The sequence below is a fragment of the Balaenoptera borealis genome (assembly GCF_965194805.1).
Source record: "Balaenoptera borealis genome assembly, chromosome: 18".
In the NCBI taxonomy this organism is placed as follows: domain Eukaryota; kingdom Metazoa; phylum Chordata; class Mammalia; order Artiodactyla; family Balaenopteridae; genus Balaenoptera; species Balaenoptera borealis.
Window position 1 is genome coordinate 2,392,470 of NC_138877.1, and position 14,612 is coordinate 2,407,081.

A 14,612-nucleotide genomic window follows, 5' to 3' on the forward strand; every position below is an offset into this window, starting at 1 on the left:
GCCCCTCTGTGGGAGCAGCACCCCCCTTTTCATAAGCATCCTCCTCTGCCCCCTCCAGCCCTGGGGGGTCAAGGAAGCTGCGCGTTCGTACAGACGCCACCCTTCGGGGCACACGTGATAGGCCAGGGGTGGACCTTGATCCCGGTGGCAGCCAAGCAGCACTTCCCTGGTCCTGCGCTGGGCCTGGCGCAGCCAGAGAGGATGGAAGCGACGCACAGACAGAGCAAACGGTGGTGCGGGCCCCGGTGGGTCTTTTAGTATAGTAGTGTCTGAACATGTGCATATTGATTATATGCTATTTTATTGTAAATTAAAAAATATAGGTTAGTGCTTTATGTTATTAAAAATATGTAAGGTTATGTTACATATAAATTTCATTTCAGGATAGTATAAGGGCATTAAAGAAAAACATTTCTTTTAAATGGTGGTGGTGGGGAAAGGATATTAGGTCTCACTTGGTGGAGAACCAAGATGTAGATATGAATCCCTTCTTGGCTTTTGTCATTTCCAAATACTTTTTCTCAACTATTCACCCCCTGGTTAACCTTGTCCATATCATACATTGTTTTTAAAAAATAGCTTCTTTAAGGGGCTTCCCTGGTGGCGCAGTGGTTAAGAATCCGCCTGCCAATGCAGGGGACAAGGATTTGAGCCCTGGTCCAGGAAGATCCCACATGCCACAGAGCAACTAAGCCCGTGCGCCACAACTACTGAGCCCACAAGCCACAACTATTGAGCCTGTGTGCTGCAACTACTGAGCCTGCACTCTAGGGCCTGTGCTCCGCAACGAGAAGCCACCACAATGAGAAGCCCACGCACCGCCATGAAGAGTAGCCCCTGCTTGCCGCAACTAGAGAAAGCCTGCGCGCAGCAATGAACACCCAACGCAGCCAAAAATAAATAAATAAAATTTTTTTTAAAAAAAGGCTTAAGATATAATTCACATACCATATAGTTTATCCACATAAACAATTCAGCATCTATTTGTGTATTACAATACTTATTTTAAAAAATTACGTTAAAAAGGATACATATATGTATATACACACAAAACATAAAGACTGCCATTTTAACCATTTTAAGTGCACAATTCAGTGGCATTAATTAAATGTGCAAACATCACCATTATGCATTTCCATAATTTCCCATCACCTTAAACCAAAATTCTGTAACCATTAAGCAGCAATCCCCCATCCCCCGTCCTTCCCAGCCCCTGGCCACCTCTAGGCCACTTTCTGTCTCTATGAAGTTGCCTATTCTAGGGACCTACGTAAGTGGAATCATACTAGTCCTTTTGTGTCTGGCTTATTTTACTTAGCATAATGTTTCCAAGGCTTGCCTGCACCTGTCTTGGAATCAGCTGTTTATCCAGAGAGTGGAACACGTTTTAAATATTTGCCCTATTCTTGAGAAGCATATTAAAAAATAATTATTTGCCATATTTAAAATATGCCATCTTATATTTAATGCCAATTAATTTCTAGTACCATTTTAAAGATGCACCCATAAACCACTATATCCCAAGAGACCCTCATCATGTGATCAAGCTTCTCCCGATCACACTATTTTTTAAAAATTATTTGTTTTATTTATTTATTTTTGGCCGCAATGGATCTTTGCTGCGGTGCACAGGCTTCTCATTGCAGTGGCTTCTCTTGTTGCGGAGCACGGGCTCTAGGCGCCCGGGCTTCAGTAGTTGTGGCACGCGGGCTCAGCAGTTGTGGCTCACGGGCTCTAGAGCGCAGGCTCAGTAGTTGTGGCACACGGGCTTAGTTGCTCCGCAGCATGTGGGATCTTCCCGGACCAGGGCTCAAACCTGTGTCTCCTGCATTGGCAGGCGGATTCTTAACCACTGTGCCACCAGGGAAGCCCCCCAAAATGTAGTTTTAAACAGTACATATAAAACAAAATGCACCTCAGTAATTTTTTTATCTTTATACTTTATTCTGTTTCCAGAATACTCCAGAATACTGAAATTTACATATTATTTTAAAGACAACTAACATACAGCTCACTGAAATAAAATGTACAAGAGGTCTATGAGATGTAAGGTACAGATAAGAAAACCTGAAATGTTTTAACTTAACTTGCCCTACTAGGAGCACCAGGACTGCAGAATTGATCCTGGCCTCACGTCAGTGACTCATCCCGCGCACCTGTTGACTGCTCCAGAGAACGTGCTGTGCTGCTGTGTTGACACCGGTGAATGACCAGGTTTCCCATCTTACCAAAGTCAAAGTGTTACTTCAATCCTAGGCTTTGGACAGAGTCCACTGTCTGTTTTCGTAAAAGAATACTTTCTTTTTACGAAGTTCTGTAATGAAATCTTACGAAGAAATTATTGAATCAGAAAGCAAATACAAGGCACCTTTATATTACAAAGGAAATCAATGAAGACTTAAGAAGATAACCATCTAGTACTTTAAGACATCCTAAGTTCCGACACTTGGAGCAACATAATTCCCACATTGTTTTTCTATAAAAGACCTCTTCCTGCTTGTTTCCAGACTTCTTTCACTCCTTTAATGCTTTCTTTTTTCACACATTTCCAGTATTCTTGTATACTGAGCTGTTGCGGCACCTGTTAACCAAAAATGAAAACTAAGGGTCACGGTCTGCGAGTTAAACCCGGTTCACACGCGCTTGTCGCTGCACAAGCCCCACGTTCCTCCAGAAAGGGCTGGAGGTGATGACGCTGTGACGGTGACTGCAGGAGACTGTAAACTCAAGGTAAAGGATGAGAAGTGAACGTGAGTACCGGTCCCCCAGGGTACCGAGAGAATGGAGGCTCCTCCCCAACAAGGTAACAAAGACTTCGTGTGGCTTTCTTTCATTTGTTGGTTTTAAAATGTAATTATTTCATAATGTTTTCCTTTTATAATATTTTATAATGTTTCTGGTTTTCTGGTGAACTTCAGTTAGCGATGTGGAACAAAAATTATAAGCCTAAAACTTTGACCTAACCTTGGCTAAAATTAAAAAGAAAGAAACCATAAGTCACAATATACTTGATGAGAAGCCTTAAGAAGAAACAGTGGGCTGGTCAAAGAGTTCGTCTGGGGAAACACGAATGAACTCTTTGGCCAACCCAATAATATAGTGATATATAATATAATTCACACAAGTACTGTGTGGCTATTATTTCTCTCAGTTAAAGGAGAAAGCAAAGGTTAGAAAACATTTGGCTCCTGGTGACCACATGCACAGCATTGCTGGAAATCCACCAAGTGGAAGCAAAAGTCGATTTCAGATTATATTTATGTCCTTTTCCTATCATTGATTTGAAGCTCTTCTCTTTAATATGTTTTTGAGAAACGGCAAAGAGGCTGCCGGATATGTGAAACTGTTAACTAGAAAGGCTGGTTTAATTTCCAGGAATATGATCATTAACTATGAGGTGCCGGATAACCACAAGCTTGTAAATCACGTCTGCTGGTGGAAATCATATTTGTTCATTTTCTGTAAATAATGTCTGCAGCAGGAAAATGAATGTGCTCTCCTAACCTGTAAATGAACAGCTCTGTTTACATGAACCCACCACAGTCTCTCTCCTGTTCTCCCTCCTGCCTTTCTTCTGGACTCATTACCTACTTATCATCTCCTGGAACCTTGTTTTCAACCTGCGGACGGCTTTCATGAGTATTTCTAGCAGATTCTAAGCTAAACAAAATTTTGAGTTTGATTTGTCCCTCAGTTATAGACCAATATGTGAATTTGAGTGAATAATGATAAGAGCTAACATTTACTTCAAGTGTCTCAGCCACTACATTAAATATTTTATGCTTAACTCTCATAATAATTCTTTCTGGTAGATTCTGTTAGTTTCTCACCGTTACAGATGAGGAATCTGAGGCTCAGAAAAATTAAGTGGCTTTGCAAGATTTGGCAGTTAATACGTGACAGGGCTGGGGTTTGAGTCTAGGTGTCTAACTGCAAAGCCCAAAGTAAAATTCTAGGCTATGACTTCTGAGTAGTGCTTCCTGATTCAGACTATTTTAAAAAGAAGCAAAGAAAAATGGGGGATCCCATCTGTAGGAGATACTTCAGTGTTGTAACTATAGCTTATAATCTCTGCAAAAATGATGAAAACTCCATTTAAGACTATACATTTGCTCAAATTCTAGGTTTACTTCCATTCATTTAACTACATATAAACATGTAACTATTTAAAAACTCAAAATCTGTTACCCATAAACCTCGATGCATCCTGTTTTTTAACACCCCAAGAAACTCTTCATGACTGAGACACTCATCACCATCCACATCAAAGATCTTGAAGACGGCGTCCAAAATATTGTTGGAGAGTTCTTGTCCTGTTGCTACCTTCACAGCTCTCTTAAACTCCGCTAAAAGGAGAAAATATAAACTCATCAACAATGTAAAATAGTCTAAAAGTGTTTATTGTTTGAGAAGTAAACACAAATCTGTATATTTATCATTTGGGAAGTAAAACAAGAACAAAAATACTCATCAAGAATGTGTTCAAATGATAAACTTCGCTGAGAAATGTCCGCAGGCTATTTTAATGTAACCAGAGTTTTGAACACAGATATTTAAATATTTCCTTCTACTTCTCAGGGGAAAGGTAAAGTAAAAGCAAAAAAGTAATTGTTAATAAATTGTTAAACAAATTGTTGTAAATCTGGAATACCCACATTGAATTCATTGAAAGGCCAATCAACTGTTTTTTCTGGTAAGTGGTCCCTTGATTGGTATCATCCAGGTGAAGAACAGAGTGATACTGTTTACAGATGATAAAAATTAAGTGATTCATATAACTTACCTAGTCTGACGGGGCGATGAGCTAAACTAAACATCTGCATGGCAATAGCAAAGTCTTCCAAGTGGGTTGCAAAGTGACAAAATGACTTGAACTCATCCAAACTAATGCTCTAATAAAATAACAAAGTGAGTTTTTATTACAATCTTGTAAACACATTAAATAATTTTATGAATACACCCGTGAGTCCTCTTTTCTGTCATAAAGCCTGTGCACTTCCATCTTTCTAAGCAAGTCTATTGAAAAATCTGAGATGCAGAATAACAATACAACTATAGATTCTAGAGATTAGGAGGAACCCCAAGAGGTTAAGTGCAGGGCCCCTGGGTGTGACCGTGCAGACTGAGCACTGTGTGAGCGGGAACGCACGGCTGGGGGCCCCGGGGCTGCGAGCGTGGGGCTGGGGGCGTGTGTTACAGCCCCGCTGTACCTCCTCAAAGGTCCTACATGAAGCCTTAGCCCCCAGCGTGGCCGTGCGTGGAGGGAGCCTTGACAGGGGTCATTAGGGCTGAGCGAGGTCTCAGGGGTGGGCCCTGTTCTGAGAGGGCTGGGGTCCTGATGGGAAGAGGGAGAGACAGCAGGGCCTCTGGTCTGAGTGTGAGCGGGGAAAAGGCTGCGTCTGCGGCAAACCAGACACTGACCACGCTGACACCCAACCGCCTCGAACTGCTGTTAAGCCCCCGGTCTGTGGCAGCCAGAGGAGGCGAATGCGTCCTGTCGCGCGGCCGCCTCCTTGCTCTTCCGCCCGGGGAGCTCGGGGCTCTGGGGTGAGAGGGACCTGCCCTCTCCTCTGGGCACAGTCGGGGCCTCGCTAAGCCGCCAGGGGCCTCTCGGGGAGACGTTCATCCTCTAAGGCTACTGAACACAATGGTCAGGCCTTGACCCTTGGCCCATCTGATTTTAAAACCTATGCACTTAAACAAGAAATAAGTTAAAGAACCTAGTTTTTCCACTGAAAAAAAAAAAGAAAAGTACGAAAATTCTTATTTTGAAAGTAGATTCTTCCCTGCATGAAAAACTTTCTCTTTGTGGAGATCTTCGGGACCATGCCCTCTGCACATGTGAGGCTGATTCAAGTTTCACTGCTTTCAGATTTTGTGAATTTGTCGGATTTTTATTTTTTTTATTTTTTATTTTTTTAAATACTTTGTTTTTAATGGAACTGCTTAATTTTTTTTTAGTTTTATTTTATTTTTATTTTATTTTTGGCTGTGTTGGGTCTTCGTTTCTGTGCGAGGGCTTTCTCCAGTTGCGGCAAGCGGGGGCCACTCTTCATCGCGGTGCGCAGGCCTCTCACCATCGCGGCCTCTCTTGTTGTGGAGCACAGGCTCCAGATGCGCAGGCTCAGCAATCGTGGCTCACGGGCCCAGTCGCTCCGCGGCATGTGGGATCCTCCCAGACCAGGGCTCGAACCCGTGTGCCCTGCATTGGCAGGCAGATTCTCAACCACTGCGCCACCAGGGAAGCCCGGATTTTTATTTTTTAAATTTAATTTTTTGAAGAGATAATATGCATACATGGTAAAAAAAAAAAATCCAACAATTCAGTAAGTAAAAAACGAAAAGCCTCCTTTCCTCTGTCACCCCTGTGACACACCCCTCGTGTGTCCTTCCAGAGACGCGCTCCTCGTGCCAAACACGCACAGGCGCCTGTTGTCCGCGGTGGGCGCCCCCTCCACGTCTCCTGCCCGCCGTACTCTCTCAGCAGCACACGTCGGAGGGTGGCTGTTTCTCTACGTCGTGGTCTCAAAGCAGGCACCGGGGCCACCTTTCTGATTTTGGCTTCACTGCTGGTGAGAAATGGTTTGTCGTCAATGCTGCAACCTGCATGTCTGTAATTGTGAGTGAAGGTAAGCACTCTGCACTTCTATGCGCATCCGTCATCTGTGGATTTCTGCTCCGGGGCTTGAGGGGCTGGCGGGTGACCTGTTACTAGGAGGCAACTCTCCAGGGTCTCTGGCGTTTCTGCGCATCTTGTGAACAGTGGCCCAGCCACCCTTCCGCTCCAGACGGCCTTTGCAGGACGTCTGTAGAGAGAACAGCCTTGAACAGAGACGGCATCTCCCTCGGAGCAGAGGGCAGCCTTGCCTACTGTCCGTCATGAAAGACCCAGGCTCCTTGGCTGCAGTGTGAACCCACTTCGTGAGCCTTGGGGGCAGGGGGCGGACGCAGACGTGGTGCTTAAGCTGCCTCTAAGCTGCAAACGATAAGCTTCTCTGGCTCTGAGCCAACGGGCTTGTGTCTTCTGCCGGCACCCGTCAAGTGGCACAGGCTAACTTGCAAATGACAAAATCTCAGACACTTTAGTAATTAACGCATTGATATCTGAGATCCCATCTTCTATATTAGGTAGGGTAGAATGTCAGACCCTTCAACGTTCTTGATTTTTTAAGATCTCATTATAAGTTAAAGAAATCGGTCTATTACATGTGATGCCAGTATTTCCCCCCATTTTGTTAATTTTTTTCTTTTGACTTTGATTATAATTTTGGGGGGATGAGGGAGGCAACAGATGTCTACATTTTAGGTAGTAATTTAATCAATTTCATTGAAAGCTTCTAGGTTTTCTCTTAGTATATATACCTCACTCTAAGACATTGTTTACAAGTTTTCTTCTATACTCAGTTTCAGTTTTCTCTTTAACATTCAATTCTTTGATCCATCTAGAATTTATTTTAGAGTAATGAGTGAGGTAGAGGTTACCTTCATTTTCTCCCTCAGAGGGCCAGTGAATTGCTACCCCAGTGCCATTTACTCATAGTTCTTCTTTTACCCAACCAACTTGCAATCTGAGGTTACACATACTCAATTTCTGTATTTGTAATCTATTTCTGACTTAATATTCCATTCAACTGATTTGTCAAATTCATTGTCAGTAACACTGTTTTAGTTCCAATGTTTGGTGACGCATTTTAATATCTCAGCTTTCTTTTTTTTAAAGATCTCATTTTTTTAGAGCAGTTTTAGGTTCACAGCAAAAGTACGGGGAAGGTGCAGAGATCTCCATGTACCCCCTGCCCCCTCATCAGCAGTCTCACACAGACTTGTGGCTTGTCCGGCTCCCTCTCAAGAACCCAAGGCCTTTTTGTGGGTGCCTGTTGGTGGTCACCAGTATCTGGTGCTCTCCTGAGACCTGCACACGTCAGGACCACGCTGCTTGGCTTCCTTGCAGTAACGTGTGGTCATGCGATCAGTCCGGCCAGTGGCCGGGTGTGATGCTTCCAGGCCTAAAGATTTAATTGCTGGAATGTGACTCACTCCTTTCTTTTCCTGCCTCTGAGGCTGGTGTTTCTAGCAGATGGGGGAGCTCCAAAGGGGCGGAGCCTCGGAGAGTGTGGGTCCCCCAGCAGCTGCGTGGGCAGGGTCTCCCACCAGCCCACAAGGGATGTGCAGCATGACTGAGAAGGAAGCTCTCTGGTGTCAGCCTTGGGCTTCCAGGGCTAATGTGAAACTGCAGCAAACCTAGGCTGTTCAGACTGTACAACATTACATTTACAGGCTGATTTAAGGGACAACTGCTATGTTTATAATACTAAGACATTCTAGTCAACACCAGGGGATGTCTCTACAGTTAGGTAAGTTTTCTTTTCTATCCGTCAAGGCTTTCAAGTTTTTTCTATATATTTCTTGTTAAATTTATTTCTAATTGTTATATATCTCTATTGCAATTATAAATGAGATCTTCATTACATTTTATTATCTTTTTCCTCATTATAGAGATAGCTTTAAAAAAATTATATAAAAACACATGCCCACTAAGAGGTAAAATAAGGTCTGGGTTTTTAAAAAAAATAAATTTATTTATTTATTTATTTATTTATGGCTGCGTTGGGTCTTCATTGCTGCGCAGGCTTTCTCTAGTTGTGGTGAGCGGGGGCTACTCTTTGTTGTGGAGTGCGGGCTTCTCATTGTGGTGGCTTCTCTTGTTGTGGAGCACGGGCTCCAGGCGAGCGGGCTTCAGTAGTTGTGGCACGTGGGCTCAGTAGTTGTGGTGCGCGGGCTTAGTTGCTCCGCAGCATGTGGGACCTTCCCGGACCAGGGCTCGAACCCATGTCCCCTGCATTGGCAGGCGGATTCTTAACCACTGCGCCACCAGGGAAGTCCCGAGGTCTGGGTTTTAATTTGGGGTAATGGGACACATAATGAGGGAAATTAAAAAACAAAGAAAAAAAACACACGCCTATTTCAAAAAAAATTGTTTTGGAATAAAGTAAAAAATCACTCAAAATCTCACCACTGTCCATTAATCATTATTAACAGTTCGGCAATCATCATTTCATGCATCACACAATATAACAGAGAGTAGGTTAGTCCTGATTAATTTGGAAGTTACTTTATTGAATTATATAAACACGTCTAACTTGCTGTTTCATTTTCATCATGAGCATAATAAAAAGGTGCACCAACCTCTCCTGCCGACAGCTTCTCGCTCACATTTTTCCAATAAACGTCTTTATTTTCAGTGTTGGTGAAAAAAAGGAGCCATTCTGCGAAGTCTTCTTTTCTCATGAAACTCAAACCTTTAGAGAACTGAAGGAACTCCATTTCTTGGACCTCGGTCTGTAAGTTCTCCATAAATCTACATGTTAAAGCACGAGATGGATGTCAGGGGCGCATGCCTTCGCCTTTAGTGCTGTAAGTGGGCTGCAGGCACCTCACGCAGCACCTCCGTGAGGTTCAGTACGTTGCAGATCCCCTTACGTACCTTCCACGTGTTGAAAGATCTGTCCGACATGTCATGTCACAATTTAACAGAAATATACATGGGGATCAAAAGAGGGATATTCTCGTTCAATGGGAGAAGTACTGTCACTGTGAAAAATTTACTTGCTTTAGAGCCTGCATTTATTCCGCAGACCTTAAAAGTGTGAAGGGGGAGTTTGATTTCAGGCTTCTACCTAGGTGATAGGTAAGAATCGGTTTCCTACAACATTTTCTGAAAGTACTGGATACATGAATTTATTCATCAATGCCGTGTGTCTTTGGGTCAAAGCAGAATGTTATCTAAAATTTGAAGCATTTCAAGTTTGGGCTGATCAACTAACTCTTTTACTGATACGCTTTGTCCTCCGTTTTACTGAGTTTTACTGTACTGGGTACTGTGATGGCATCAATTGATTCTTATAAGGATTGTTAAAAGGGTGTTTTACTTGCAAATGAGTGTACAGTGATAAGGGAAGTAGAAAATATGGTATAAAAACATTACTAACTGTCCCTTTCCTTTTTCTTTTTCTTTGGGCTCTACCTGAGGCTGAAATATTATAAACTTAATTGTTGTTAAACTATCCATTGTCTGGTTTAAGCTCTTCCATCTTAACTAATTATACTACTTTTGAAGAACATTAAATATGCTTAATGATAAAATCTTGTCTCAAATTATACGTCTTGTCATGACATGAAAGTCTGGGACGTGATACTGGACATAAATACCTGAATTGAATAATTTACAGTACAAAAGGCCACCAAATGCATCCTGAACAAATTAAATAGTTTATAAATTAGTGTCTTAATTGGAAGACAGTGTCATAATTGGAAACAACGGGAAAAATCTGTTTTGCTTATCTGGGTTTTTTAGGCCACGGTGTCTTGTAGAGTATTTACTACTAATTTGCAAGTTTACCAATCAAGAGTTAGTGTTGTGGTAGCTAACTATGGTATTTGCCTAGAGATATTAGTTTTCTCATTTAGAGAAACAATATTATATTTTGAAAAAAACACATATTTATGATTTAGACAAACCTGGGTTCCAGTGTGGAACTTGACAGTTTGCTAAGTGTGATTTGATGGACAAGCGATTGGACCTGAGTGTCGGGTCTGTTCCTTCACCAGTGAGATGGTGATGGTGAGACCCACTCCGTGAGGCTGTTCACAAGCTTATAGGAGATGCAGGTATAACTATTATAATAGATCATGTAACTAGACATTGGAGAGGTGAAATTCAGAGCCAGGTTTGTCTTAAGTTTCGAGCAGTCACAGAGTTTCTGAAAGAAGTGGTCCTGCAGTTGCCTGCTAGGTGGTTGGGGGCATTGGGTGGGCTTTCAAGGAAGTAGTCCCCCCAGGTGACCAGAGGGACAGACGGACTTAGTAGATGCCATCTGGTGTCAAGAGAAACTTACCAGTGACTGAGGGAACATGTGGATAAACTGGTGGCTTGTTTGGGTTTTTTTGTTTTTTTTTTTGTTTTTTTTTTTTACTTCTACAGCTAGTCAGATTCTCCAGCTGAAATACCACTTAGCCATTTCAGTAAAAGCTAAAGTATAATTTAAGTTCTATCTCCTGGAATTCTGGTGTCTATTCATTGTTATGAAATCAACAGGTACTTTAATTGTGAAAATTCAGTTCGTTATCAGCATCTGTATAGTTCAGGGGAAAAACTACTGATGCTCAGACTACCCCAGCAGCCGGCGATGGTGTCTCCCGCTCTGTGCCGGTGACAAACCAGGCAGCCGGCGATGGTGTCTCCCGCTCTGTGCCGGTGCCTGTTTGTCTGGTGCGACACACCAACTCTGTGCCGCCTTCCCTGCCTTTCCTTGAGACTTATAAGCTGTACTTTATAGAACAATATCCTTTATCAGACAAGCTGTAAAGAGCATGCTAAGACAAAGGTCAGAAGAGAAAAGGCAAACATCTTTTTATAAGGAAGGATTATACGTTATACTCCCATAAAAACAGAACTATAAGCTCCACATAACACATACTGAAAGAACTTCCTGTGCAATTTCAGTGGTTAATTTGGCCACTATAATGGTGACCAGTTAAAAATTATATATATAATTTTATATTATATTATATATTCATAATATAATATAATATATGGAAGCTATTTTCTGTTACTTTACAACTTACGCAAAATGTTAGACACATGTTATGATTGCCGAATTCTAGCCCAGTAACGCTAACTTGAGGGGCGGCCTGCTCCATCCAAGAGACAAGTCCCTGAAAATCTGCATTTAAAGCATTCTTTGTTAATTGGATCTTTTTTTAAATTGCATAATGGTATTACAAATTTCACAGGGCCCATTAATTACAGAAACTTTAAGAAAAACTTTAAAGTAAGAACTCTAAATGAAATTATTCCCTTTAAGGAACATTAAAGTTAGAAGCAACTTTAAACAATCACTAATCCCTACAATTTTATCTCCTAAATGTGTCTTGAAAACTCCCAGTCCAAAGTCTTTATCGCCACCGCACTGGTTCAGGGCTCCTGTCACTCCTCATCTGCAGTAGCCCAGCGGCCTCGTGTCGCATCGGATCCCCCTTGTCGTTGCCCACCATCCCGCCAGAGTGACGCCCATCTGACCAGGCACCCAGCGCGGGCCCCCTGCGGGGCCTCCCTCACGGCGTAACTCAGGCTGGACCTTCTGGCACGTGAGCCCTCGCACAGGACGCGTACGCCTCCCGGGCCTCCACCCTCACCTCGGCCCACCCCTTACGCCTGTTTATTTCTCTACCATGCCTGCCCTCTCTGATTCCTGGACGAGCCATACGTTCTCCCGCGTGTCCTTCCTCGTGCTGTTCTCCGCGCCTCCCTCCCCGACCCTCTCTCCCTGGCTGATTCCTGCTCATCTGTCAAGGTCGGCGCAGGGCTGTTTCCTCCAGAAAGCTTCCTGACCTCCCACTCCAGAGGCGACCTTCTGTGCCGCCCAAAGCCCTGCCCACCTGTGACAGCACTGACCGAATGCGCTCAAATGTTCTCTGCACGTTTACTGGATGGTTCCCAGGAGGGACCAGCCCTGCGTCTGAGGCACAGCCCGGCACACAGCAGCACGTGGAATGCACTCAGGCAGTCTTTAGTTAGCGGCACTGAGTTGACAAGAGGCGTCTCCTTCCTCCCAAATCGGTGCTTTTCCACCATTCTGAGCTGCTTTCTGGTATTTGTTCTAAGACTCTGGTTAGCGGGGAGGCCCGCGAGCACAGGGTCTGGTTCCGCATGGAGTTGTTCTTGCCGGGGAGGAGGTAAACAGGACACGACCCTGCGGTGCTTACAATGCCACAGACTGTAAGTGCGATTCCCTCCCTGCAGATGAAGACGTGAGCGCGGCGAGGTCTGCAAGCTGGACTGGACCACAGACACGCCCACCACATGCCAACGCATCCACACGCCCGCACTGTTCACAGCCGCTTTCACGCTGTGACGGCTGAGCTGCGCAGCCAGGACAGAGACCGTACTCACTGCCTGGCCCTTTACAAAGAAGGGCTGCCGACCCCTGGGCTGGGGGCGGGGGCAGAGCTGGGCTGTCCCGGCTGTGCCGTCTCAGCAGAGCCGGCCCCAGCTCCAGCTCCAGCCAACCATCAGCAGACGGCAACAGCAGGGGCCTGTCCAGTCTAGAAGGCCTGATTCTGGCCCCCGCTGAAGAAGCACCCAGCTGACCCAAAGACTCGTGGCAATAACGAATGGCCACTGTTTTAAGTTGGGCTGGTTTGTCGTGAATTAAGAACTAACTGATACGAGGGGCATCTCTCTCTTCTAGCTGCAAACAGTAAGTTACTAAGAATAATTATTGTAGTCTGTAAAATGAATACTACTTTTCATAATAGGTTAGAGGTATTTTTGAGCATAGTAACTTTAGTTTACATTTCATAGGTTTTTCCTCTCAGAGATACTGTATCTGGTTTTATGGCCTGCAGTTCTGGGACATAAATAAATGTATTCAGTTGTTTCTTTATCTCTTACCTATAAAATTTCCCTAAATGAATATAAATATTTGCATTTACCTTCGAAATTCTTTATAGTGAAGTTTTCTTTCTCCTCTTTTTCCAAAGAAATGTATCTGAAGGGTTGTGTTAATTTCAGGTTCTTTCACTGTTGGTTCCTATAAAAAAATGATACAATAATTTCAAGTAATTATATAACCAAGAACAAAAAATGGATCCTATAGCCTGGAATTCTTAGGACAATACCCACAAAGGATTCTTGTAACAACAACAAGAGGGCGAGAACAGATGTAGCCATTCTGTCTGTTACTCTGCATAACACTATTCTATATCCTGGCTCAAGCAGGAGGAAAACAACGAGGGCTAAAATACTCAAAGGACCCAAGGTGGACTTCAGCAGTGAACGACATTTTGGATCAGGCCAGAAAGAGAGCTTAGAATAGTGAGATGAGTTATTTTAAAATGTGACCCTTAGGCATTTTCTAATAAAGTAGGACTGAGAGAATTAAAGCAGGGAAGTCTTGGACCTTTTGTTGAATGCTAGAAATCTGAGAAGCACCAGCTTTTCCTAATTATAAAGTTACCAGGTGAGGATTCCATTCAAGGTTATGAGAGAAGCAGATTCATAGACTCTTCCTCCTTCAAATCTCCAATAAAATAAACAAAAATAATAATAAAACAGAACTGCTAAGAAGACTATCAGCAGCAACTAAACAACAAATGGGGGTACAAACGTAAACCAAATAATTTGAAGAAGAGCATCTGGAGAGAGAAATTCAGGCACTGGACGGTCCGGCCTGCTCCCCAATCCTGCCCCCACTTCCCGGACACAGCAGCAGGTGGGCTGGCTGTCACATGGTGAGAACTCATGAAAGCCTGCGTGTAGTGGGCGAGAGGGTGGCTGGGACCGGCGAGGCTCCGAGACAGCGTGTGGGCTCAGGCAGAGGGCGGACCGGCTTCCGGACTTAGAACCTTCTGGGCACTGTTCAACTGAAGGATGATCGGGAGCCCAGAGAGGGGAATGCCCCTTGGAGGGGGGAGGGGGCTGTGGTCCAGGGCCTTTATGGGAGCACAGTTTAGTCCTCCAGCAAGGGCTGCAGGGCAGGGCATCAAACGTGACCACCTGCAGCTCAGAACCAGAGCTGGCCCGGGGAAGGCAGCGACAGACCTGAAAAGAG

At 43.9% G+C, this 14,612-nt stretch overlaps 1 protein-coding gene across 2 annotated transcripts in view; it reads right to left on the bottom strand.

Annotated features, from left to right (window-relative positions):
• Positions 1 to 1,574: 1,574 nt before the first annotated feature.
• MICU2 (mitochondrial calcium uptake 2) overlaps positions 1,575 to 14,612 on the bottom strand; it is an 88,718-nt gene continuing 75,680 nt past the window's right edge. For both annotated transcript variants that reach the window (XM_082364965.1, XM_082364964.1), the window contains 5 exons: positions 13,495 to 13,592; positions 9,187 to 9,358; positions 4,784 to 4,892; positions 4,189 to 4,346; positions 1,575 to 2,581 (listed from right to left, as the gene is read on the bottom strand). In XM_082364965.1, coding sequence (XP_082221091.1) covers positions 2,477 to 2,581; positions 4,189 to 4,346; positions 4,784 to 4,892; positions 9,187 to 9,358; positions 13,495 to 13,592 — 642 coding nt within the window. In that variant the 3' untranslated portion in view covers positions 1,575 to 2,476. The remainder of the gene's footprint in view (positions 2,582 to 4,188; positions 4,347 to 4,783; positions 4,893 to 9,186; positions 9,359 to 13,494; positions 13,593 to 14,612) is intronic.